The sequence below is a fragment of the Pavona decussata genome, unplaced genomic scaffold, assembly GCF_977016875.1.
Source record: "Pavona decussata unplaced genomic scaffold, jaPavDecu1.1 SCAFFOLD_95, whole genome shotgun sequence".
Taxonomy (NCBI): domain Eukaryota; kingdom Metazoa; phylum Cnidaria; class Anthozoa; order Scleractinia; family Agariciidae; genus Pavona; species Pavona decussata.
This window is the reverse complement of record NW_028145512.1, coordinates 2324094-2348760: the sequence shown is the minus strand read 5'-3', so window position 1 is coordinate 2348760 and position 24667 is coordinate 2324094. Positions and strand designations below refer to the sequence as shown.

Sequence of the window (24667 nt, the reverse complement as noted above, 5' to 3'; positions counted from 1 at the left end):
CACTGATCACTAGTCCACAGATCTTTCTTCTCTTTTTCAATGGTTCGAGGCCGAGACTGTTTTCTTATGTGGGATTTTATTGTATAACGACCGCGGTAACACACACAAAGAGTAGGGAAAAGTTCAAATAAAATATGTTTAAACCCAGGATTCATTTGTGTTTGCTTCGCTTCGCCCTTATGATTTTGGTGTTCTCAATGGATGTTCACTGGGAATACTTGTTCAAGTCGTGAAAGTGAAGATTCGCCCGAACAGGAAAACGTTGTTGGTTTGGACATTAAGCGAAAACAATATACTCAAGGGATGAATCAACTTTTATTCCCTACATTTTAAACGAAAATATACATAACAAACTGAAAAAACACATACGTAATTGATATTTGATGTCAAAGATTACAGATGTGGGCAATTTCGAGACACACAAGATAACTTGATTTAAAACTATTTAGATAATCTGAAGAATATTGTACTCTGTATTATTGCAACAATAAAACTGAGTACCAACTCTTTATATAAATTTTTGTATTAAATTCGTACTTTATTTACAGTTGTTTTCATTATCTTAGAATAGACCCTTCTACAAAATGGCGGCAACAGATTTGAATGAATTAAAATTGAACTGAATGAATGAAAGACTGATACCAGCACGGGAAAGAGCACATTGGTAACCTTGCAAAGTTTCAGCATATCAGGTGTTATATCAGCTTAGGAAATGTAAGATGAAATTTGACAAATTTACAGACGTTTGTATGACTGGGGGTATACGTCATCGGACGTCTGTAAGTTTTTCATTTTTCAACTTACATTTCCTAAGCTGACATAACACCTAATATGCTGAAACTTTGCAAGGTTACTAAAGTAAAGGTGCTCTTTCTAGTGCTAGTATACATTTTTAATTTTAACTTATTTGAATTTTCAGCCGCCATTTTGGAGAAAGGTCTATTGAACTTGACTCCACATTGCCTTTCTTCACCGAGACGTATCCAGCAACAAGACTGCAAAGTGATATGGGTAATTTAGCCGCGAGGAAGCTCTCTATTAGCTATCAGGTCAGCCGTCAGAGTGAGAGGATATACGAGCTGGGCTGGGAGCCCCAATCCTCTCGCGGCTGACCAACAAGAGACTCATTTATATTTTTGGCTGATTAGATCTTTTACAGATCCTTCGTATACTTGCAGCATTTTCATTGAACGGTTCCTTCCTTGTTGTTTGCTACAAGAGAGAGCTTCCTTGCAGGCTACTAGACCACGGCTTACCCCAACAGAGGTTGATGTTATGGTATTTTAAACTATCCTAGGCCTATGGCACTACTTTACAACCTTGAAGGTACAAAAGAATTACAGCTACCCATACTTTCTTTCAGTAATATTAATCCGACAACCTTGATTGAAATAGCTGTATTACAAAATGTGTACTGGCAACATACTGCTGTTGGGTAGCCCTAAGGTGGAAAAGCATCCCATGGGGGAGGGGGGGGGGGGGTTCGGGGTCTTAATAATACGGCGTGTCAAGCCTCCACCGTTAGTGTTTGAGGTGCTGTTACAAGGAGGTAGGGTTACCCTAACAACCAAGGCAAAGTTGTCCGTTGTGGCGTTTAAGCATTTTTTTGTTAGATAGTTGCCGAAACAACTAAAGCGTCACGCTTCGGTGGGCTGAAGAAACTAACAAGGAGAATTTGAAATTAAAGCCTGTTTACAAGAAGGTAGGGAACTTACCCTTACCGTGTTTACAAGGCGGCTAGCCTACCTGAGTATTAAGGTTGTCTAGTAGGTCGGAAAACATTTTGCCCTGTACACAAAAACTCGCCTACCCAGGACAACTTTTCGCTGGTTCCCAAAGTCACAAAAACTTGTAAATTTTCTATTTGGTCTTCACAATACTTTAAAAATGAACTGATGAACCTCCTTTGGTCGATATAACTTGAATTAAAGAAAAAAAAAATAGATTTTGGCTCTAAAGCTATTTTTCCTTGAGAGCCTATAGGCATCCGATTTTTATTGTACATATTAGTTCAATGCAGAGATTATCACAGCAGACACTTCTTTTCCGTCGACGAAACAAAAAACATTACTTGCCGCAAACATGACAAGCCAAGCTCTTGCACCAACAATTGCTGACTACAAAACAGTTGTTTTCTTGTCTTGAAATTCACGGCGGGAGAAGCGAATGGACGAAAGCGTTATTTCTTCCCAGTCTTCTCGCTCGCTCCAGACAACGTGCGTTTCGGACCAAAAAAAGACTGTTTTACAGTCTACGCAAAAACTGACCGGCTCAGTATAACAGTTGCTGATATGACAAAAAAGCACGTTACAGTAATTATGCTCCGTTTCAATCCTGAAAGTAAATTTCTTTACTGACCTTTTATCTATTTCGTACGCTCTATAACTTGCTATCATTACATACGGCTTTGGCTCGATTTCATCTCATAAAACAATCTACCTAACGCTTAACTGCTTACATTTGAGCGCTCGTATCTTTATTCACGTATTCTACCTTGCACTTCCCTTCAAACTTTTTATGAAGTCTGGCAGACCCTGAGCTTACTAAAACACATGAAGTCCGTTTCTCCGCCAACAGCCTCATACAACAATTGTCTAGGTAACCTCTTCAGAAAGTTGCGCGCGCTTTTATCCGAATCCCTTCTGGCGTGTAACACACACAGAATGTCCTTCAGCTTGCCTGGCAAATTCAACCGATCAGTGATGCCAAGACTGATCTTTATCTCCGTTCTAGAGCTGTCTTCCTCGCAAACAAATTTATAGAAAGCTTTGTGGTGGTTGTAAAACGTGGCATTGCGCTCGGACAGCAAACTGTTAGCACGAGTCCACAGATCACTCCCGCTGCCTAAGAAGTCATCATCATCATCTTCATACTCATCATCAGCCTCGTCTTGGCTTTCCGAGTCATCCACTATTGAAGACTGTGACGTCGAGCGCAATGGAGAACCTACAAGAAATAAGTAAAGGAACGATACTGGTAAACTCAATCCCACTCATAAAGGACAACCGTACTAGTGAAACTCTGTAAGACCGGGAGTTCAGTGATTTTTGTAACTTTTCTTTACTAAAACTTCGTTGGAATTCTATTGGTTTCCGTAAGTAGAAGTCCGGCATAATAATAACGGAATCTTTACGGTAGAACAAGACAGGGATAAAGTTCCAATCCCATGCCCAAGAAGACAACAAATTTAACAGAACCTTGTTAGTAACGCTACCTAGCTCACCCTCTCATCACTTGAAACTAAAGGCCTGACTATACTAGGAAACAAATGTTGCGGAAAAAATTTTGCTGCTCGGAAACAAGAAAATGTTTTTGCCTCAGGTCAAAAACTTCTTTGTTTCCCAGACACAAATTTTGCTTCTGAAACATGTTTCCCAGTTTAGCCACCATAAAAGCAATGTTGACTAGTTTCCAGTGCTGCCCATTCAAAATGTTTCCTAGCAACAAAGTTTATTATTATGCGCATGTGTGGTCCTTTGTTTTCCAAAACAATGTTTTTTCGTTTAGCCACCGGGGCAGTAAAACATTTTGTTTGCTTCTCGCTAATTTAGCCACTCTGGAAACAACTTAACAAGAAAAAATGTTTCCTAGTTTAGCCAGGCCTTAAGCACAAAAGTTATGGGTCACGTGTTAACAACTGATGCCCTTACAACTAGTATCAAATAAAATGCACCAAGAATGGCATGTTTACCATTACTATTCCGGGTTGTAATTGTGATATCGTTGATGGTAATGTCTGGCGGTGGTATATCATTGATGAACACCTTCCCTCTCTCTGCTGGCGCGTTGTCTACGAACACTACTGCATCTTTTCCCCTTCCGTCAGATGGCATTTGTTGATTGAAAAGTGGCGGAGGGGAGACACAGATAATCATTCCGTGCTCCAGCAGATACTGGCCTGCAAAGTAACAAAGGGAAAACTGGTTATTAATTCAAGCAACATAAACGTGGCAACAATTCAAAATACACATTGACCAGCTCCCAGTTGGCTTGATAGCTCAGTTGGTAGAGTATTGCACCAGTATCGCAGAGGTCATGGGTTCGAATCCACCTGAGATTTTTCACGCTTATTTTTTCACAACTGCTTATTGTGCTTAATTCGCGTACGTAACCGCAAAGGTCTCTCATCTAGTCATTCTTTCATCCGCAGTTCAAGTATATGAATTTAACATATATCACTTCTAGTGAAAGTAAGTTGCACAAAATTTCAAAGCCATTAGAACACGCTGCTGTGATTCACGAATAGGGTTAATTCTCTTCTACCAGTGAGGGAATGGACACCTTTTCCAAAGGCTACTAAGGTCAATATTTGGACCATTCAGGGTGTGTTATTATGTTGGACCATAAAATCAGAAGATCTTCCAGTGGTTCAACTAACATTTATGAAACGCGACGATCTTCCCAAGACTGAAACTGACAAGCCTTTGAACATACGCAGTATTCAGAGGATCGGCATGGTATCAACGTTCATCACCAACTGATTTTGTGAGAGGCAACTCGGCACATCGGGCGACCAACACGAATTTGAGGAGGGTGCCTATAGGAGACCCGAGTATGTCGAGATGCGCAGAACATACGCGCAGTAACAATAGTAGGCACCGTCCTTAACAGGATTTATTTAGCTGACCTATTCAACGGTTCTTTTTCCTAACTGGAATTTCAGGAATGTCCTTGAGTTCTGATCACGAATACAACAGTTTGTTTCTCTCACAAAGCAGATAATACAGCTTACCTAACTCCAATCCAGTCTCAGTCTCTGTGCTTCCAATACACACACCGAGATTCTCAAGATCATGGTTACGAACATAGTCTTTCACCCACTCGACAAGCTGTACTCCTGTGAAACACTTGCGCGTTGTATGTAACTCTTTGCGCATAGCTTGGAGGACAGAGTCCGCAGGGGCATTGGCACTAGCCTGATGCGAACTGATGCTAACCGATGACGTCATCTCATCTACTCGATAAAGCCTCTGCATAATTAGCACCTGAGTAAAAACACGAACAAATTGTAAATGGTTCAAGGTAAATTATGAACACTCGGGTTAGTGTAGTCCTGAGAAGGTCTGTTTGAGGGAACAGATGACATTTTAAGTTGCACAAGCAATAACATTTTTTCAAACATTACACCTATTTGGGTCAACAATTTTGTTGAGGAATCGCGTCACCTCGAACTACGTAAAAAAGAGTTCCTATCCTTAGTTATAGAAATCCCGGGCATTCAATCGGGAACGCAATCAATAAATAGATACCAATCGTTTCCAACTAATTAATTTGTATCGCTTGGTTTGAGCAAACCAATGACCAATCGATAGGTCACACAGGGCTGGTTATCGATGGTCAAAATGTAACGTGTGCCACACCTCCAGTGAAGAAGAAATTCCAAATCAGTTATTTCTGGACACAGCCTGGCAAGCAGATACACATGGTTTGGTGCGTGGTTAGGGATTTTTTTTTTTTCACATGACCTTGGTACCTTTTTACAGGCTCTCGTGTATTTCGTACGTCGATTTATGAAATAAATTTATACCGTTACGGCTGCTGATCTGTTTTACGCAAACTTATAGAGATGTTGTTATTAAGTTCCTTGTTACCCAGAGTGCATCTAAATCAATCGATCTCGAAACACCGAGGAGTTGGTTGAAAAAAAAAAAAAAACGAGGCGCAACCAACTTTGAGGTGTTTGGAAATAAGATGAAACACTCTTTAGAGTGTTGTATATGGCTTCTTAAATCATTAATAATTCTTGGAGAAATTCGAAGCAAAAGTTCACAAAATTTAACATCACATTTCCAAACCTCCTTCACAGTAGTGATTTCCTTTATTTTATCTCCATGAATTTTTAATGCCTTCGGGGAGACAAAATCGCTCAGGTATTTCCGTTTATTAAACGATAATAAACTTGTAATTCACGCGTCCACAAACTTTGCGGACAACTGAAGCGCTGATTGTATATCAATCGCTTGTATATGATTGTAAGTCAATCGATGCCATTCAATGAAGCTTTTGATTGGTACCAAGGGAAAAAATCTTCATCACCGATTGCCTAGCCATTGTCATTGATAATTGATTAATTGATATCGATTGCAATCGATTGTTATTGATTCCATCGATTATTGGTTTCGTCGATTAGATACCCCGGATAGAAACACATTCATCAAAAATTCCATCAGTGGTGCTTGCTGCATACCTGCTTGTATAGGGAGTCGTACATGGAAATGAGCCTGTCAGTTGGGCTGGTGTATAACTGCAGGTGTTTCACTGTAGCTTCCTGAAAGAAGGCAACCAAAACAATCATGTTAGCCATCACTGATGCGTCTTCCAATCCAAGTTTCCCCTCTTGACATCTTCCCTCGCTTTCTTCATTTACTCAAAAATATGTAACAACAAGATCAGGTGGGTACAGTTATGACACTGAGCCGGGTTCATCGTTTCATTGCTCTCCATGGTGTCCAGTCACCGTGTTACTTAGGTGATGATGGTGATAATTATAGAGTATTAGATAAACATAAAACAGAAAGCTAGTCTACAGGCAGGCTAACTATCTTCGCTTTTTACAAACATCTCTTGGCAGCGAGGCCAAAGGACTTTTACTGAAACGTTGTCAACAAAACACTTGCGAAAATCCATCCACGTGAGCGCACTCCGCTAACAGGCTACATAGAAAGCGTGTAGAGAAATTCGTACCTTACAATAAACTAAAAACTCCAAACGGTTTCTAGCGTTCTAAAGACATAAACAAACCAGATTTCACGTGCAACACACTAGAGATCAATGACAAGGATTCTGAAGCCGTTTTCTGGACTACAGTTAAAGGGGCACTGTCACGACGATTTTGCTTTATTTTGATCAAAACTGATGAAATATTCCATGGAAAACCTTTTTGCTTACATGAAATTGCTCTTAGAACACCGGGAAGAAAATACAGAGAGATTTCTCCAAGGAAGAACTAACTAACTATAATCAGTTTTAGCAAGTTCTGTAAAATACACAAAACCAATATGGAAAATTGGCCAATTTTTTCAAGTTGCAATGCATTTCCATCCTAGCCATCCGCAGCCGCAGATATTCAATGCTAGTTTCTGTGCACTAGTAGGCTTACTGTTAGCAAAACATTATTTTATCGTTTACAGTGATAAAAAAAAATATTTTTTGGTCATTCAAAGATACACCATAAATGAAAGCCGTCAAGCGTATCAACTTACCAAGGGTGCAGCCATTTCATCATGATCTAATCCAATCCCTTCAGCGTGGAAAAACTGTATCAGGTACTGAAAGAAAAATTTCAACAATCAGCTATCTTAGATGAAAATGCGGCGAAAACGTGTTTGAAGAGCTCAGCAAATAAATATATACTGGTTATAATCAAAGATTTGGGAGTGGGTTCGATGATCTCAATCCAAGGCTCTCTCTCTTTTGCCAAGTTGGTGATGATGTCATTCGCTCCTACAAAATCTGCGGTGGATGCCAGATAAGGGCCCCAAGATCCATTCATTCATTCATGCAATCAACATTGTCCCATACAATCTCGACTCCAATCCATATTAGGAGTGCGTTCTTTCTTCGTCGAACTCAATTATAGTAAAGGCGGCATTGATGTTATGCTAAATACATTTTTACGTCAAGGCGGTCGTGACGCCATTCGACATTTCTGGGTGGGGACAATCTTTGTGAAGGTTATGTTTCTTTTTCTTACGTGCACAGAGTTCCTTCGAGACCTTCATAACAAACTGCTCTTTCACAAAAGGTGAACTAATTTAAGTTAAAACAAACTCGTTACCGCTACAGCCTGTAGGAGGAGCTTGCTGTGTTCTGATGCTGAAGACCTTCGTCTCACCAATCGAGACAATTCCTCTTTAAAGTTCTAAAAATTTGGCGACAAAAAGCAAAGAACCACAGTAAAATAATAATAATAATAATAATAATAATAATAATAATAATCTCTTTATTAAAATATTCCAAGTCAAATGTTATTTACAGGTTAAAAGTAGAGAAAAGAGTTATTAAAAGTTATTTACAATTCTTTTCGATTAAAAAAGAGACTATTTACTTCTATTTATATAATGATAATAATGATAATAAAAATAATAATAATAATAATAATAATAAATATAATAATAATAATAATAATAATAATAATAATAATAATAATAATAATAATAATAATAATAATAATAATAATTATAACAAAAAGTAATACACACACATTGAAGGGGGCGTTTTGTTGGGACCTAATCCAAATATCAACATTCCACATATTCAAAGTGTTGACAGAAATCACTGCATTCTCACTGCACTAGCCCTTGCGCTATACGAAATCTGCGAAATACAAACTGAAATATCAACTGGGTGATAAAGCCGGTAAAAAAATGGTCTTCCCGTGCTTCAAAATACGGTACTTGTGCAGCTTTGGTCAACCAAAGAACAAATTGTACACGAAAAACCTCTTTCATGAATTGAACTAGCTTTTTAATTAAATACCTCAGACACTGCAGTCCATATGTCAGTAAGAAGTTTGTTGAAGCAGTCTGGATACATCACACCGTGAAATCTCCGCAGTTCACGTGATAGGAATTCCCTGGCCGGTCTCAGACGTCTTGTGATACCATATCTTGGAAGGTTAAGGTCGAGTAAATGCTGTAAAACTTGTTTAAAAAACTTGTTTATCTGAAAGAAGAAAAGCATTCAATATATTCAGTGCCAATTACTTTACTGTAACAAAAATGTTCCCGTTAGTGGTTGTGAATCAAAACAAAAATTTTGAAATTTAGAAGCTTCACTCTTACATTGGAGCAAGTGTAAGTCAAAATGATCCAAAATCAGATTACGAAAACATGTAAATGCAGGAAAATCAGGCAATTTCAGACAAAACTAAAAGTTCTAATAGTATTAGAAATTCAGGTACGGACTTAAAAACGTGAAACGAAAACAATATTTTCTTAGTTTTGTTTAAAATTCCGCTGGCCACATTGTGAGTGGACCACTGTTCAAGTTGTGAGAGCATCGCTTCTCTATCTCTAACCCCCGCCAATAACTTTTCTTAACATCACGGCAATGCGTAATCCGCCAGCAAAACAACAATCACAATATAATTCCATCATCTGTCAACATCTCTTTACATTTTCCGCGCAATTCACTTCACAAATTAAGAGATTGCCAAAGGATCCTACATAACCCTAAAACAGAAGCTTTTAGTATGCAGATTAAGGGTGTGTTCGTGTGGCCGTGGTCGCGATGAACAATGTTTTGGAGTTACCGGAATACTCGCACGTCTTGAGGACCGTGCGTCAGCTAAAGTGTGCAGATTGGTATTCCTAAATTTACCCCCCCTCCCCCCCCAAAAAAAATCTGTAGGCTGTTCCAGAATACGGTCAGTTGAACGTTACCTTAGAAAACAAACAAAGGGCAAATAAAAGTACAGAGACCATTTCGCATGCTATAATCCGTCATCTACAGGACTTGCAGCACCGTTACAAGACTGAAAACAGTTTTGATTGAGAGGGTAAGAATACTTTAATTGGGTGATCTATTATCTGTGATCCCGTACTGCAGCCACTGTCGTGTGAGTATAATATTGCTGGACAAAGTTACGTCCACTGCTTATAAGTCTCTTTCATGGCAAGCGGAGTAACAGGTCAGCCAAAATTACTCAGAACGTCCGTATGTGTCAAAATAGGTTACAAATGCAAAATCAATGCACGCACACAGTTACGTTTGCACATGCGCACTAACCCTGTAGGTCACAAGCTTGACTTGGGCTGTCTCCAGTCTACAGAAGTGCTCTAACTCATCATTTAGTATCCGTTGGTCATGAAGCTCATCTGTTCTGGGTTGAGCAACATTGTATTTGGCTGCTTCAGCTGTAAACAAAATCAGTGAAAGAGTAAAGCAACAAAAAATGTGAATACGAAATTCATTCAGAATCCACACTAAAGGTTTATATTTGTATATATGACGTATGATAATCTCGTACCTAGATAAGAGAAGATCTCGAAACGAGATTAGTATCATGATAGTCGAATGCGTACTTTTGACTGATAAATTGCGCATGAGCAATGAACGAGTTATTGTAATGAACGGAAATGACACTCGCTCGGTCGTTACATAGGTCGCTCGATGACCTGTAAACTTTACATTACTGTAATCAAAATCATAACTCATTCATTAATCTAGTATTATGTACCGGTAGCTTCGTGGATGGAAATATTTGACGATTGGTCTTTTCACCGTACTACACTACAAGTAAAGTTTGGTTTACAGATCTCACTTGCGATTACAGTCGATTATGTCGTTGAAGCCGCACAAGTACGCTACAGTGTACCGATGTTTCCCAGTTATCCCGAAAGTTATATAGAAGAAAAGATTCACGCAGTTATCCACGCAACCTGGCGGTTGCAAAAAAACCTGAAAAAAATTCAGGCTTGAAAGGGATTTGAACCCATGCCCTCTGCATTGCACCAACATCGCGGAGGTCATGGATTCAAATCCCGTTCAAGCTTGAATTTTTTTTTTTCAGTTTTTTTCACAACAGTCTGGTTGCGTAGATAACTGCGAGAACCTTTTCTTCTATTTAATCTTTCATCCCCAGTGCGTGTACAAGTTTCATATATATTCATATCGCGAACGTATCTGGTGACATTGATCACTCTCTAGTTTTCCTTTTTGATTTACCTGCAGTATTGTTGGTGACACCATCCAGACTTGGTCCGCACTCACAGTACGAAAATGAATATGAAACCTCACTTTCAGTACTGCTTACATAACAATGATGAGCAGATGGTAAGGAGTCATGATTGTTAACAGCTGTGGTTGCATGTTCTGACAGCCACGGAAGGATGCTTCTTAAAATCGCCACATTGCTTAATCGGACACCCATCTGGTAATAAATTAATCAATCAATCAATCAATCAATCAATCAATCAATCAATCAATCAATCAATCAATCACTTTATTTAAGCGCAGAGCACTAATTGGGGATACTTTTCAAATCGAATTGGAATTTAGAAGTGTTGGTTTTTGAGGAGAGGGGAAAACCAGAATACCCGGAGAAAAACCTCTCAGAGCAAAGACGAGAACCAACAACAAACTCAACCCACATATGACGCCGAGACTGGGAATCGAACCCGGGTCACATTGGTGGGAGGCAAGTGCTCTCACCACTGCGCCATCCCTGCCCCACTCTTGTGGTAAGAAGTCATACAGCTTATAATAACAATGAAGATCTGCGATCAATTCTTAAAATCACTAAAAAAATTCTTTGAAAGTGTGTAATCCTGCTTGCTGCTTGCCTAAAAAGATCTTACTTTTATTCTTGTCGTGCTCTTCTCTTTTAGATTAGCATTAGGGAAATCACGCGTCACACACACATCTCATCAAGTAAAACTAGATATACCAAGGGCAAACAATGAAGCTCATTAATGCATTGCCGTTTTAAGCTGCTAAATTCCCTGAACTGAACTCAACGATTCTGTTATTTCCGTTATTTTCAATGATTTTTGCCAATTGTTAATTATTATAATAAGTTGACAGCAAATTCGATGCTGATTACTGAGTGGGTTAGCGTCACCGAGAGTATGCAATAAAGAAGTAAAAGGTCAAAGGTCACATGGGTTTCAACGCTAAACAAATATGCTAGCTGGAAAACGCAGTTTGCAAAATCTAGTTTGCCATGCAGATAAAAATAGTATTCAAATTTTAAAAAAGAGAAGAGGCATCAAACGAGAAGGAGTGTAAAGCTCTCTGTACATGGTTCAACTTGACACAAGCCTTCTCTTAGTAATGTCCTTGATAACAATCAAAGGGGAAGACAGGAAACTCACAACTTCATTAAACCAACCTGTTGAGTAGGAGGCTCGTATTGGCCAGGATTCGTTTCTGTCCGTGACACTCCTTCACAAGGTGGAATAAACATCCCTAAATGACATAGAGGTCAATATCATCATCCAAAGCCACGTTAAAATATTTACCCCTAATAAAGCTAAATAAGCAAAGATCCGTCCCTGGGAAAAATAGAACTGTTATAAGGCAGTCCACATGTAACAACAACATACAATAAAACGAATTGGTGTTGGAACTCTTAAAAGTAAATTGCTGGCATTTCTTCACTTCGAAAGGGACCAAATGGCTACAGTTTTAAGTGTACTAAACATGGACAGAATAAAGAATATCATCAACCAGCGAACTCTCCTTTTCATTGCCAACAAATTAAATTAAATAAAACTACGGTCAACAGCACATCAACATTTTGGCTTTGGAACTGGCAAACGTAAAGATTGAAGAAACAATACCTACCACTACTATCCCTTGTATTGCAACCCTGTCTGGCTGCGGGATTGTAACGGCAGCCCCGTAAATGCCCAGCTTGCTGCTGGAGTTTCAGATGCCGCTGGACTTGATCATCCAAAATCTCAGTAAGAAGATCTTCTGGTAACCCACAAGTCTCCATTCCAAGGATATTGTCTGAATACAGCATTACAAACGAAAGGATAACCTACCAAAAAACAACATTTCATTTGTGTTAAAAGAAAGATTTTAGACTTCCAGTAAATGTATGTCAAAATCGTAAAAATTGTAATCGTCGGTTCCAGGTTAATCTGAATATTCGAACGTGTGCTTAATGCAATAGTAGCAATGAAAAAGATACTGACGGTTAAAAGGAACTCTTTTAAGGGTAGCTCAGATCAACACACAGTGGTCGTCTATCCTGAACTGCCATGCATCAAACAATGCTTGTGTGGACAAAACTATTCTGTCATCCATTCACACAGCCAAATCCAAGGACAGTGGTGTCTTTTTAGGTCAACCAACACGTTATTGTTGTAAAGGCTGGTAGTTGCAGAACGACTGGGTTATAGGTGCTATCCATATTGAGCAATGACAAAGACAGTGTGGTCACCTGTTTCAGAATAGCACATTGTACAGTTGTGTGACCTGTGACCTGACCTTTGGGAGGAAGCAACACGTCCGGCGTTCCATACATTTCTTAGTAAATTTTTAAGTTTTTGAATGGCTGTATCTCGCCTAATGTTAGCTTGATTGACACCAAACTTGAGGATGTTGTAAAGTTCGATGTGCTCTTTCTGGCTATGTGGGTGTTGAGTCCCATAACCCATAATACACAGACTCGTACCCAGACCCCCACGGTATGAAATCAAGCAATGATTTACGTCTTAAAAGCTGTGAGGTGTGTACCACAACACAGACAACTACAGCCCTGCTTCCACTCGAATGCCAGGGTGCTAAGCACATAACTGTAAAATTTAATGGGATGTGACCAACCCCTCTTTGCTCTGGTATTCTCAACTAAAATAGCGTCTGGATGAAACTTAAAACAAAACACTGATGAATATGGAAGTGGAAACGCTCAACTTGGGGAAGTAAAAAGCCTTATAACAACGAGATTCACGACAGATCTGATAAATACCTCAATCAGCCTATTGCAGAGTCTCCTTTTTATTCGCAGGGCCTCATTTCTCAACTCATCATCCACACGTTCATCTGTCTGAAGGCTTTCATCTGGACAAAGGATCTTACAAAGGTGACAGACAAATGACACAAGACGATTCACAGCACAAAGTAAATCCACGAATGAACTGGAAATGGGCAAAACCTGGGGCGCATCATTAGCTGGTTGGATTTTGCGTGTGTGATCGCCACTTTCGTCAGAAATTGTTGACTGGCCAACCTGTGAGGCACACGGTGGGTCTGTTTGATCATCATTGTTCTCCTTGTCTCTCGAATGCTGAGAATGTGAGGAACTGTCTTTAGAACGTGCAGTTTGAAAGCTCTCTATACTGGTTCCAGAACGAACAGACCCAGAAGCACTTACAAAACAACCAGAAAGTGCAGAGTCAATTGAGCCAGCTGGTGTGTCAAGCAGTCTAACGATGAGTTTGTTGGGTCTGGTGGGTGGAATGTTAATTGGAGCACTTTGACTTTGCTGGACAGCTTTAGGATCATTTGAGCCTTCACCCTCCTCATCACAGAGACTAGTTGTATCATTTTTAACACAGATATCTTTTGTTGGACAACTTTCACGCAAGTCACTGGTATTTTGGCCTTCACTGCTTATCCCTCCATCCTCAAACGGATCTATAGCTTGAGCAATGCTAACAAAGACTAACTTTGGAGCAGGATTCGGGTTAGACCCTCTTGTATTGTCATCCTCTTGTGGTTCTTGCTGATGTGAGTCAGGCAATGAACTTGACACATCAGATGGAAGATCAACAGAAGCTTCCCTCTGCATCTCTGAAGAGTGCATCAAAGTGTCACTGTCAGACTCCCCAGTAGAGTCATTCTCAAAAGGAGTGCCGTAACCTCTTGAATGTCCAGGACAATCTGAAAAACCCTCCTCAACATTCTCAGAATTCATGTGATTAATACCAACGGATGCATAGCTTTGACTTTCTAAATTTCCTGCACTTTCTACATGCTCATCCTCGGAATGACTGCCTTTACCGGGAAGCTGACCAACGCATTTTGTTTGTGAGGACGTGACTGAAGCAGACGTTTTTACTGTCTTTTCTTTCCTGTCCTTAGGATAGTCCAGTGAGAATCCTGGGCCAGTATCATTTAGTTTGTCTTCTGTGCCATCAGGATGGACCTCAGTATCCCCTGACTGACTAGGAATATCACTCTGCTCAGCCTTGTCTGTCTCATTGTCATCAACCTTTAATGCATGCTGGCTTTGCTCTGAACTGACTGAGTGTCCGATAGAATCGGGTTCAAAAGCGTCACACGACTTTTCCGTCCTTGGGACATTCTTGTCATCTTCTAGCTTTTCTGAAATTGTTTCACACTCGTTGCAATTGCCATGTTCTGATGAATCTGGTGTCACACTGTCATGATTATCCGCCGTGGTAAAGGAATCAGGTTTTCCTTTGTCCTCTGTCTGGCTTTCGTGGTCACCTGGCTCACCACATTTTTTAATCTGCACAATGTCTTCAATGTTTCCTGGACGATCTTGAGGTTTACTTGAGCTGCCCTGATTACTCGCTGACTGCCTTGTTTCTGGTTTAACTTCCAAGCGTGTTGGTGATTCATCTTCACTGCCCTCATTGCCATATGCTGTACTTGCGACCCTCTTGCTGCTTCCACCTTGGTGACTTCGTTGTTGTAAATTTTTAACTTTAGCACCAGCCTTTGCCTTTGGTTCATGGACTTGGGCAATTACCTGTTGTACATGATTTGCTTTCGAGGGAGGTCTGCTCCTGTAGGCACGCTGCATCCTTGTGGTGTCTTCCTCTGAACTGCTTTCATGTGGAAAATGAGATCGCCTTCGTTCTGGACTTCTTGCTCTTGGAATGGGACTAGAGCCTAGGGGGCACTTTCCAGACTGAAGTGGTTGTTTTCTTTTCATGCTATTGGCCATTCCCTCACTTTTCATAACCTACACAAAAAATAGAATTAAAACACATTAGTTAAAAACAAATGCTTTGCTGTATTTAACCCAAATGTGTGACTTCGTGGTAGATGTACTAACAGTGCAGGTCATCACCAGTAAGAAGGTCCCTATGTAATAAGTGATGGGCGTTTCTTAGAAGACAGAGGGACTATTGAAGAGAATTGGAAGGGCAGCTCCTAGAGGAATTTTGATGATGTTTCGTCAAAATTATTCAAAATTGTGAATACGTGCCCATCCTAGTGAGCAACGTGCGCAACTAACAACCTGAAGGATATTTTTGGGGAATATTGGAACGACGAAAAAGCCTTAACACGTGTACGTTTTCAGCAATTCTTGCACGACACAACAGAAGGACTTGAAAACAATTGCCAGTTTTTTCAAGTTGCAAAAATCCGCACCATCCGTACCCAAAGACACTTACAAAATGATAGTTTCATTACACTGATTAGTGAAAGCGTGACCTTTAGCTATTAAAGACAGTTGGCATAGTCGCTTAAGTCTTGTTCCACCCTATTTCAGTCACCTCGGGATCTACACTCAAGTTTGGTGATAAATACCACTCTGAGGGGTGTCAATTTGCTGATTTTATGACGCACGTTGTACTCAGCAATAGCCTAAATAGCAGTACAATGACAAACACACCGTGTTTAGATACCAATAACATGAAATAAATATTTTTTTCTCTGTTCGTGAGAGGAGGGTGGTATCCCTGAATATCCTACAGTCTGATTGGTACCGGGAGCAGGCAGTAGTTTCCTATCTCATAACCAGGGTCTCGGTAATCAAGGGAGGACGGGAAAGACGGAAGGGAAGGACAATGTTTGCAGTGCTATTACTGAAATTTCTCGCTAAAAACAATGTATTCTGACGAGAGCTACCATAGTGAAAGTAAATTTTATTACCCAGATGAAGCGGACAAAGAAAAGATGAATGAAGAAATTTGCCAAGCTTCACCATAACTGACGAGCAAATGGAAATGGGGAAATTCCCTTCACGGGGAAATGGGAAGTGGATGCTTAACAGGGATAAGTCGCTAAATAGAAAGAATAAGTCGGGGTAAGATGCTGGGAGGCTTGTGACTATGACGGCTTATCCCCGCTAAAATCCTGTTTCACATTTGTATAAGGAGAACCTTCATATTTTATGCTAACCATCAATTTCTGTCATAAGAACATTAAAACAGAAATTAAATCAACAGAATAGAAATTAGGAAATGAGAACTGGAACTGATGGTAACAGAGCGAGATTTTTGACATCGCAAGTGAAGTTAACACACCAGAACCGAAATTGAAGCGACAGAACAAAAATTGATACGCTCCTTCGGGTCATTCAATTTCTGTTCCGCTGAAGAATGAACCGAGTGGAACCTGGGTTAGAGCTAATTTACATTAGTATAAATCTACTAGTGTTCTATCACGAATGACGTTCTCTGATGGGCTACGCTACTCGCTATCTATTCTGTGATAGATAGTGAGTAGCTGTTTTAAACAAAATGGCAGTCGCTTCGTCGTGTTTGCGAAGTGTCTGCGATAAGGAAATAGATAATTTACTTGTTTAGTTTTGACCGACTAGTAGATTTATACTAAAACAATTAGATTATTCGCACTCGATTTCTATGCGTTTTAGCTCGAGCTCATAATCTAATTGTTAATTATAATTTATAAGTATTAATTTCGGTCATATTTTGCGCATAAAGAATATGTATTCCCGTATCAAAATGGCTGTCAGTGGTGAAGAAGGAGATCTTTCCGCGAGATGTATCTCGCTACTGGAGGAAGTGAAACAGGTCATCGGGCAACAAAGAGGCGAACGCAAATGAGGCTGTAACCCACCCGACTATAAACGATGCAGCTACCAGAGAATAGGGATACAGGCTGATAGACTCTGTACCACGTTTGCACAGAGTAGCCATGCAAAACTTAAGATCACTAGTCACCGTTTACTTTCACCCCGAATATCAGCTATGGCAGGAATACTAAACCACTGCCCGACAAGGAATTGTACCTGTTCTTTCGGAATATTAAACTTTGGCCTGCCCGGCAGCACTGTGAAGATATTGCCTGCACGATAAGAGGTTGCACACTGGCTTGCATTAAGCGTATCTTTCACCTCATGAAGAAGGTCGATTACCATCGGATCAATTCCCGCAATATCCGAGTATCTAATAGGTGGTGCTAGTGGTGAGCTACTGTGGTTTTCTTAGTCATAGCACAACGTTTGCGTAATTTCAATTCATTTTAATATGATTGTAAATAATTACATGAACAACTCACCTTAACAGGTGCACTGGTAGATGGGCTAACAGTGTTGAATGCCGAATGCTGTGAATGCATTAAGGACTGTAGAGAAGCAGACCTAGCACCCATGGGTCTCTGCGCTGTCGGCCTCGCTTTACTCATTTTGTGGTGTCGTTTCTGTGATAAAGTGAAGTTCACTTCAGCTGCTTTCCATGTATCATGGCAGGTGAGCTGAGGAACAAGGGTTTGAAACGAATGACCGATAGCATCTAACCACTGCAGTGCAAACTCCTGAAATGGCTGGCGCCATATTTGATGACTGCAATGCAAAATGACCACGATGTTACTTACAGATACAAGGTGACCTGGACAGTTGACACTAGCATTGCGAAGAAACCTCTGCAGGATGTGTATTGAGACAGGTGAGCTGATCATGATGGTTAGTCATATCTGTATCAGCAAACCAGTCTCATGAAATTTCCCTTTCTTCTCTCTCTTGTACATTAGTCATGTACACAGTTTGTTTGGTGTTATCAATTAAGCGTGTGGTATGTTGTTATGTGCTGGTGTTTCAGCAGTTTCAATCAGTACCCTTAACTTCTATGGTTTATCCAATAGTTCTAGGAAGCCTATAGTTAATAAGCCCCCGGCTTCTATATAGGCTTCCTAGCCTTTAACACATTTAATATTGTAAATAGTCAAGTATGAATATTGTAATAGTAAGAATATTGTGTGTCGTCGTCTATAATGTATTTATGTTGTATTTTTTTTGTTAATGGCAAATAACTTGAATTGAATTGAATTGAATTGAAAATTGAATTGAATTGTTTCGATATTATTATTATTATTATTATTATTATTATTATTATTATTATTATTATTATTATTATAACGATAAGACTTGGCGTAGCTTGTTTCATAACATAGTTAATTACATATTGTGTAATTAAGGCCTATTATTCCAGAGAAAAAAAGGTTTCTTAGGTGGTAATTGTCTGGCATCGTTGTGCATGCATAAAATCGTGTACCGTGGTGTGAAAAGGGAAGACTGAAGAAGGCGAAGAAGTGGAGCAGAAAGGTTTTTGAAAAGAAGAAACAGGAGTGAATGCGTGACACTGCTAAAAGTCGTTAGCAGGGAGTTGGCCATATGTTCGGCAAAACCCATTCGCCGGTGGCAACGTCAGCCTAATTGTGTGGCGAAAGGACGAGAAGGAAGCAAAGAAAACGAAGGAACAAAGCGTAAACGAAGAGAACGAGGTAACAAAGCGCTTTTGTACTGTAACTAGAACTAGGAGTAAATCATTGAAGCATAAAATTCCACACTGACTTGGCATAATAGTCTTTAGTATTTATTAAATAGGGTTTTTTTTAGTTTAAGTATAGGTCGGTTTACCATATTATTCTAGTGTACCATTTTCCTCTTTACTTACTTAATAAAATTATTAGCTTTCGACATAAGTTTTCTTTTTTTGTGTGTTGCGAGTTTGTGGGAAGGGGTTTGCTCCCTATTGTTTTGTTTTCTTTTCTTTTCTTCGCGCTCTGGCGATCCCAAGGGAAGTCCCACAATGGACGAAGTTTTTAGTCACACCTACTACACCTAGGTCATCACACAGAACACAAACAGAACATTACCAATTTACCTAAAGGGAATGAACTTTGCCCAATCTTTGTCCAGCTTAGACAATCGAAATGCCAAGCAAAGCATGTTTGGCTCCACATCGCCACGCTTACAAGCTCGACGAGGATTTACACAAAGTTGCTCAACATCTGACATCAACAAGGAATAAAACTGGACTGCTGCCAGCTCCATCATATCAAAGTAACTGTCAAAATGAATAAACAGAATTAAATGCAAACTGTTAACGTTATGCCTTCTGGGTCTACGTTTATTAAATTAGTCAATCTTGTACCCAGATTCCTGCTGGCGATCAACCGCTGGCCAAAGAACCTGAGGACTCTGGGTACGAGATTGTAAATGAGTTTGAGCGCTCATCAACTGCTTTAATAAAAACACATTGATCACTAATTTTTATAGTTCTCTTGGAAAGAAAAAAAGAAAACCTGTTTTGAATGAGAGCGGCGAGTAGGTAACACTAACCCGGAAAAGGCCAAGTTGTAAAATGTGTGGTAATCTTTGGCCTCTTTTCGAATTTCCAGGATCAACTTTATCAGTAGCCGAGGTGACAAAAAATCCTGGTGTAGCTCATCTGTGGCAATGACCTTAAGACGCTCATAGCGACCTTCCATCTCAGTCTGCAATGGGAATAATATAACGCTTGTATCAAGTGACATAGATAAATTCTACCTCCTCACTTGCACCATTCTCCTCCCCAGAGCGACCTCTTTTTTCATTGGCTGTCCAAAATTGTGCGCTGTAAGGTGGAAAATGTTACGTTTCTGTGCATTGGTCTTTACTTCCGGTGAACACTTGAAATCGTGCAATATAAGAATAGAAGGAATTCCATGGGCAAAAATACTTTCCGTTATACGCGAACGATCAATAACCTGAATAACCGATTTGGAAAAAAAGTTCGGCAAAAGAGATTCCTGAAACATTTTCGGAAACTATCGAAATGACTCTGTTGCAAATAAACCTGTTTGTTTTAAATTAAATTACTTGTAGCTGTTAATGCCACATTACCAAGTTTTGTTTTATTCTTTGTAAGAGCAATGAAGGAAATTAAGAACTCTGAATTTCTGAATTCAGAAATTCAAATTAATGAGTGCATGGTAATGAATCAAAACACGGCCTTCACTTTAAAGCCACGATTTTGCATAATTGCTGGAAACAGTGTCTAGGTGTCGGTGGGAAATGCATGCTCATGCGAACTCCCTTCAAAAGAATAGGGTAATGATAAGAAATGTTAGGTTTCTTTCCATGGTTATTGGCCCTAAGTCAGAGGACGTCTGTATAAACATGATTGACGGCAACGTTGGACAGTTGAAAACCCCCTGAAAGGTACCTAGTGAGAATCTTTCTGTGTCAGCAAACTTTGAATGCCACATTATTTTTCATTTAAGTTTTAAACTTAAACATTTTCAAGCAACCAAAGGCTAAAAGCTATTACAATCACCCTAATCACTGTGATTAGTGATCTCTCTATGCAACAATGAGGAGGTAGAATCTCACTCAAACTTCACCTTACAGGTGGGGCTTGTTTAATTTTTCATATTATATGCTTCTTCCATCACAGCAATTACGTTGATTAAGTTAAATCGTCCTGTTCATCATCATACATGAGTAAAACGTTGGGAAAATCTTGATCTTTCAAACTGCAATTCGTAGCCATGATTATCTTGATAATTTACCTACCATATATTCTAAATGGACACTGTTTGGTGAACTTTGTTTTGTCGGTTTTGGGACTAGGCGTATATACAGTATATACTGTATGCTCTGATATCTAACAAAAGCACCGTCTCTAACATGGTGGAGTTACTATGCAAGATACGAGTATGCCATGGCTAAACTTTGTATTTGGTTTGAAATTGTTTGCACCAGTTTGATTCTTAGTTTCCTTTGTTTCAGATAACGGTAATGAATGTGAAACAAAGGAAAGCAAACAAAACAACCACAACAACAAAACCAAACAACTTTGAAAAGTTTTAAATCAAACTCAATTTAAACTATAACAGATCATATGCAACTACTCCGATGGTCATACAGCTGTGCACAATATAAAAGAATTATCCAACATGGCAGATGGCACTCTAGCAGTTGTTGATTTATTTTCAAACTTGTGACATAGAGTCACAATATATAACATGAGCCCTGTAGCCAACTCCCTTTCTGAAATCAACCTTTATCAAGCTTTGGAAGCATAGCAAGTAAAAATCTAATGAAGGCATTACTGGTTTTTACCTTCAAAAACGAGGCCAGAATATCCGCGAAGGGTTCTGTCGCCAGGTTACAGGCAAACAATTGAGCCTGATGCAGTGTTGAAAACACCATAGGAAATTCTGATTGCAACTGTTGGCCTGACTCCAAAGATAACTTAAATAGTGCAACCAGTACTGGCACACCGGCTGTTGGACTGTTTTCAGGAAAGATCCTCCTGATATTAGTTAAGGCATATTTTGTTTTACCCAGCAAATCTGACAGTATAGAAAGCAGCATTTTGAACTGTAAGAAAAAAAAAATTAACATTTTCATACCTCTTAACTGAAAGACATTGTACATAGCAAATGAAAACCTCCATATGGAGACACAAAAAACAAAATACGTCCATAGACTAGTACTAAGAACAACTTTGCTTTTGTTGCACTAGCCCCATGCTGGAACACTTAGCTCCCCTTCTTCCCAAACACTGTTGAGAAGCTGTGGGATCTGATTGTATAGGATGCTAAAGATCTACATATTTGTATAATTATTCATGAAATACACTTAATAATATTTGATATCTTTAACCTACTCACTGATAAGAATTTTTTGTTAACAACTCATTTATATGGACATGGAATTTTCGATTCTAAAGAAGTGAGAATAAGCAAAGTGGCGGCTAAGGGTTTTTACACACTATGATTATTGCATCATTTCTCTATGATAGTTTGCTTACCACACTCTCGACAAAAATTTCTGGGTATGTAACATGCTCCATGACGTCTTGTAAACAAGAGGTGACATGATGTATATACCAGGGCTCATTCTCAAGGTACCTGAGGAGTACAATAAACAACATTAAGTTACTTCATGATGTTGCTTGCAGCAACATAATTATAAGTTCAGCAAAATTAGCAGTGGAACCCTGGAGTAACACTTTTCTTGACTCCCTGGGATGGGAAAAGGAGAAAGAGGTTGCCATTGTTTGAGAAGTTAAACATATTAGTGTGTGGCAATTTCCTCCACAAAAATCAAACCATGGCCGTACGTGTGGAGAAAAATGAAGGACTATTATTTTGTAGCTTATAATCTGGAGTTTTTGCCCAATGAATTAATTCTGACAGGAAGGAGGAACTGTTCATATATGAAGTGCTGAGAGCATAACCATCTTTTATCTAATTGTTGATCATTTTGTAACATTTGCACCATTTGTGCTGGAAAAATAGCTCTTATCATTGCCGTAACGGAAATCTTTTTTTCAGGTGGCCTACAATCTACTGACACACTGACCAGACTTTTTTGGCCCGTTTCATCCTTCATTTTTGAAAAAACAATATTTTCAATAATGTGGTATCCTTTAAGAACAAAAACAGTGAAGGGAGGTGAAGAGGCACAAGTCGTATGCGGAATGGGATTTTTGAAATACCTTGCAGGCCACATACAAAATATGATGCAAAACTGATAAAAAACAACCTAAAATTCAACATAAAATGTATGCCCTCAGCCATTAAAAATGGTCTAAACCTAAATATTATTGTTTGAATGTACACTTTATACCAAGCATTAGTTCCAAAATTAACTGCATCAGATGATCATCATGATCATCAACATCCTGATCATCTCGTTTTTTCTGGATTGCCTTGTCTTCTCACCCACATCTGAGTACAGTCCCTGTACCTGAGGTAATATGTGGTTGCCAAGTGATGGACAGTGCTTGCATAAAATATCTAACTGAAAAGCTCCAGTGGCCACGTACATTTAACACAATTATAGTAAGTACATAAATTAAAGTTTGATGACAAAACTACATTGTATTAAGTTCCGACACTCTATCTCACAGTATTCAAAGTTTTGAAACTCATAATGCCAAAACAATTAACCATGGTGCCTCCTTTTGCTACTGCACATAAGTTCTGGGCATCTCTGAATGGTCCCAGAAAGTCAGATTTCTTACAACGTAACAACGGTGCCTATAATAATAACAATAATAATAATAATAATAATAATAATAATAATAATAATAATAATAATAATAATAATAATATTCTTTATTGAGGAAATCAATTTCACTAATAAGTGATTTACAAAAGAGTCCTTGAAAATTAAAAAAGAACAAAAAAAAAAAAAAAAAGAAAAATAAAGACTACTAAAACAGAGGGGTTTTTTAGCGCAGTTTATAACGATCTGGTTTTCCCGCATAGTCATAAACTGCACAAAAATATCTCTGTATTACACTTATGTCCAGAAATGCAACTAATCCTGAATATTTGGATACTTAATATATTAGGAGGCACCATCCTTTATACATGTAGTTGTTAAAATGACTTTTGGATGAGTGGCTTATTTGTGAGTTTGGATCTACTTTTTATTACGTACTTTACAAGGTAGTCAAGATAGGAAATCTTGCAGAATAGCAATCCTATTCCATATCTAAGTTGAAATTCCTTCAACAGTCTACAAGCGTCTGATGATAGAGGAGACGTTGGTGTCACTCCGCCATGAACAGGGTGGGGTTGCTTGTTTTTACTTTCACAACTAGAAAGAGATGCATAGATGAACACTAAAATAACATGGCTTTTTACACAACATAATTATATTTTCCTCTAAAAGGGAAGTAGAAAATAGTATATACTGTGACTTGATGTTACACAAGAACTCAGATGAGTGAGGAGTCTGCAGTAGTGTGATTGAGTTCACAGCTACAAATCTTGTAAATGTTAGAATTCATTCATCAAACAAAAATTCAAGGACTATTTTCAATCAATTTAAGGCACTCTCTTTTCCTCTCTTCGTCAAACTTGTGAGTATAAGGCACTGTTTTTCTTATCCTGCATTATTATCCAATAATATGCACATACCAATAATTTGAAATCTTAGTGTACATTCTCATCTCTGTCTACCACCGCCAACTGAATATACCAGTACCTCAATGGCTATTTGTGTCTATCCAGACATCTTTGTTACATTTTTAACTGGCTTTGAAAAAGTTGTTAATAATAATGATTCTATCTTCTCTTAAAGACTTTTAAAGATAGCCATTTGCACACATTCCATTGCTGCACACATAAAGTTAAAGCTTTAAAGCTATGTCCAACTGCAAATTAGAATCACCAATAACACAATTTGTATACATTGAAAAACCTTCACCCAAAGTGGGTAAAATAAGTGTTGGTTCATTTCCAGATTGGATATCAACACTACATCTGTTAG

At 38.9% G+C, this 24667-nt stretch overlaps 1 protein-coding gene across 4 annotated transcripts in view; it reads right to left on the bottom strand.

Annotated features, from left to right (window-relative positions):
- Nucleotides 1-296: 296 nt before the first annotated feature.
- LOC146473100 (uncharacterized) overlaps nucleotides 297-24667 on the bottom strand; it is a 44328-nt gene continuing 19957 nt past the window's right edge. For 3 of the 4 annotated variants that reach the window (XM_085118817.1, XM_085118818.1, XM_085118816.1), the window contains exons 9-26: nucleotides 23834-23992; nucleotides 22194-22293; nucleotides 21500-21760; nucleotides 19736-19890; nucleotides 19278-19460; nucleotides 17674-17956; nucleotides 13421-15385; nucleotides 12289-12487; nucleotides 11834-11910; nucleotides 10669-10873; nucleotides 9730-9857; nucleotides 8479-8664; nucleotides 7778-7861; nucleotides 7203-7268; nucleotides 6188-6268; nucleotides 4733-4985; nucleotides 3692-3898; nucleotides 297-2946 (exon numbers count right to left, since the gene is read on the bottom strand). In XM_085118817.1, coding sequence (XP_084974943.1) covers nucleotides 2516-2946; nucleotides 3692-3898; nucleotides 4733-4985; nucleotides 6188-6268; nucleotides 7203-7268; nucleotides 7778-7861; nucleotides 8479-8664; nucleotides 9730-9857; nucleotides 10669-10873; nucleotides 11834-11910; nucleotides 12289-12487; nucleotides 13421-15385; nucleotides 17674-17956; nucleotides 19278-19460; nucleotides 19736-19890; nucleotides 21500-21760; nucleotides 22194-22293; nucleotides 23834-23992 — 5023 coding nt within the window. In that variant the 3' untranslated portion in view covers nucleotides 297-2515. Of the gene's footprint in view, nucleotides 2947-3691; nucleotides 3899-4732; nucleotides 4986-6187; nucleotides 6269-7202; nucleotides 7269-7770; nucleotides 7862-8478; nucleotides 8665-9729; nucleotides 9858-10668; nucleotides 10874-11833; nucleotides 11911-12288; nucleotides 12488-13420; nucleotides 15386-17673; nucleotides 17957-19277; nucleotides 19461-19735; nucleotides 19891-21499; nucleotides 21761-22193; nucleotides 22294-23833; nucleotides 23993-24667 lie in introns of those variants that run through there. The other variant, XR_014866472.1, reaches the window with a different exon arrangement.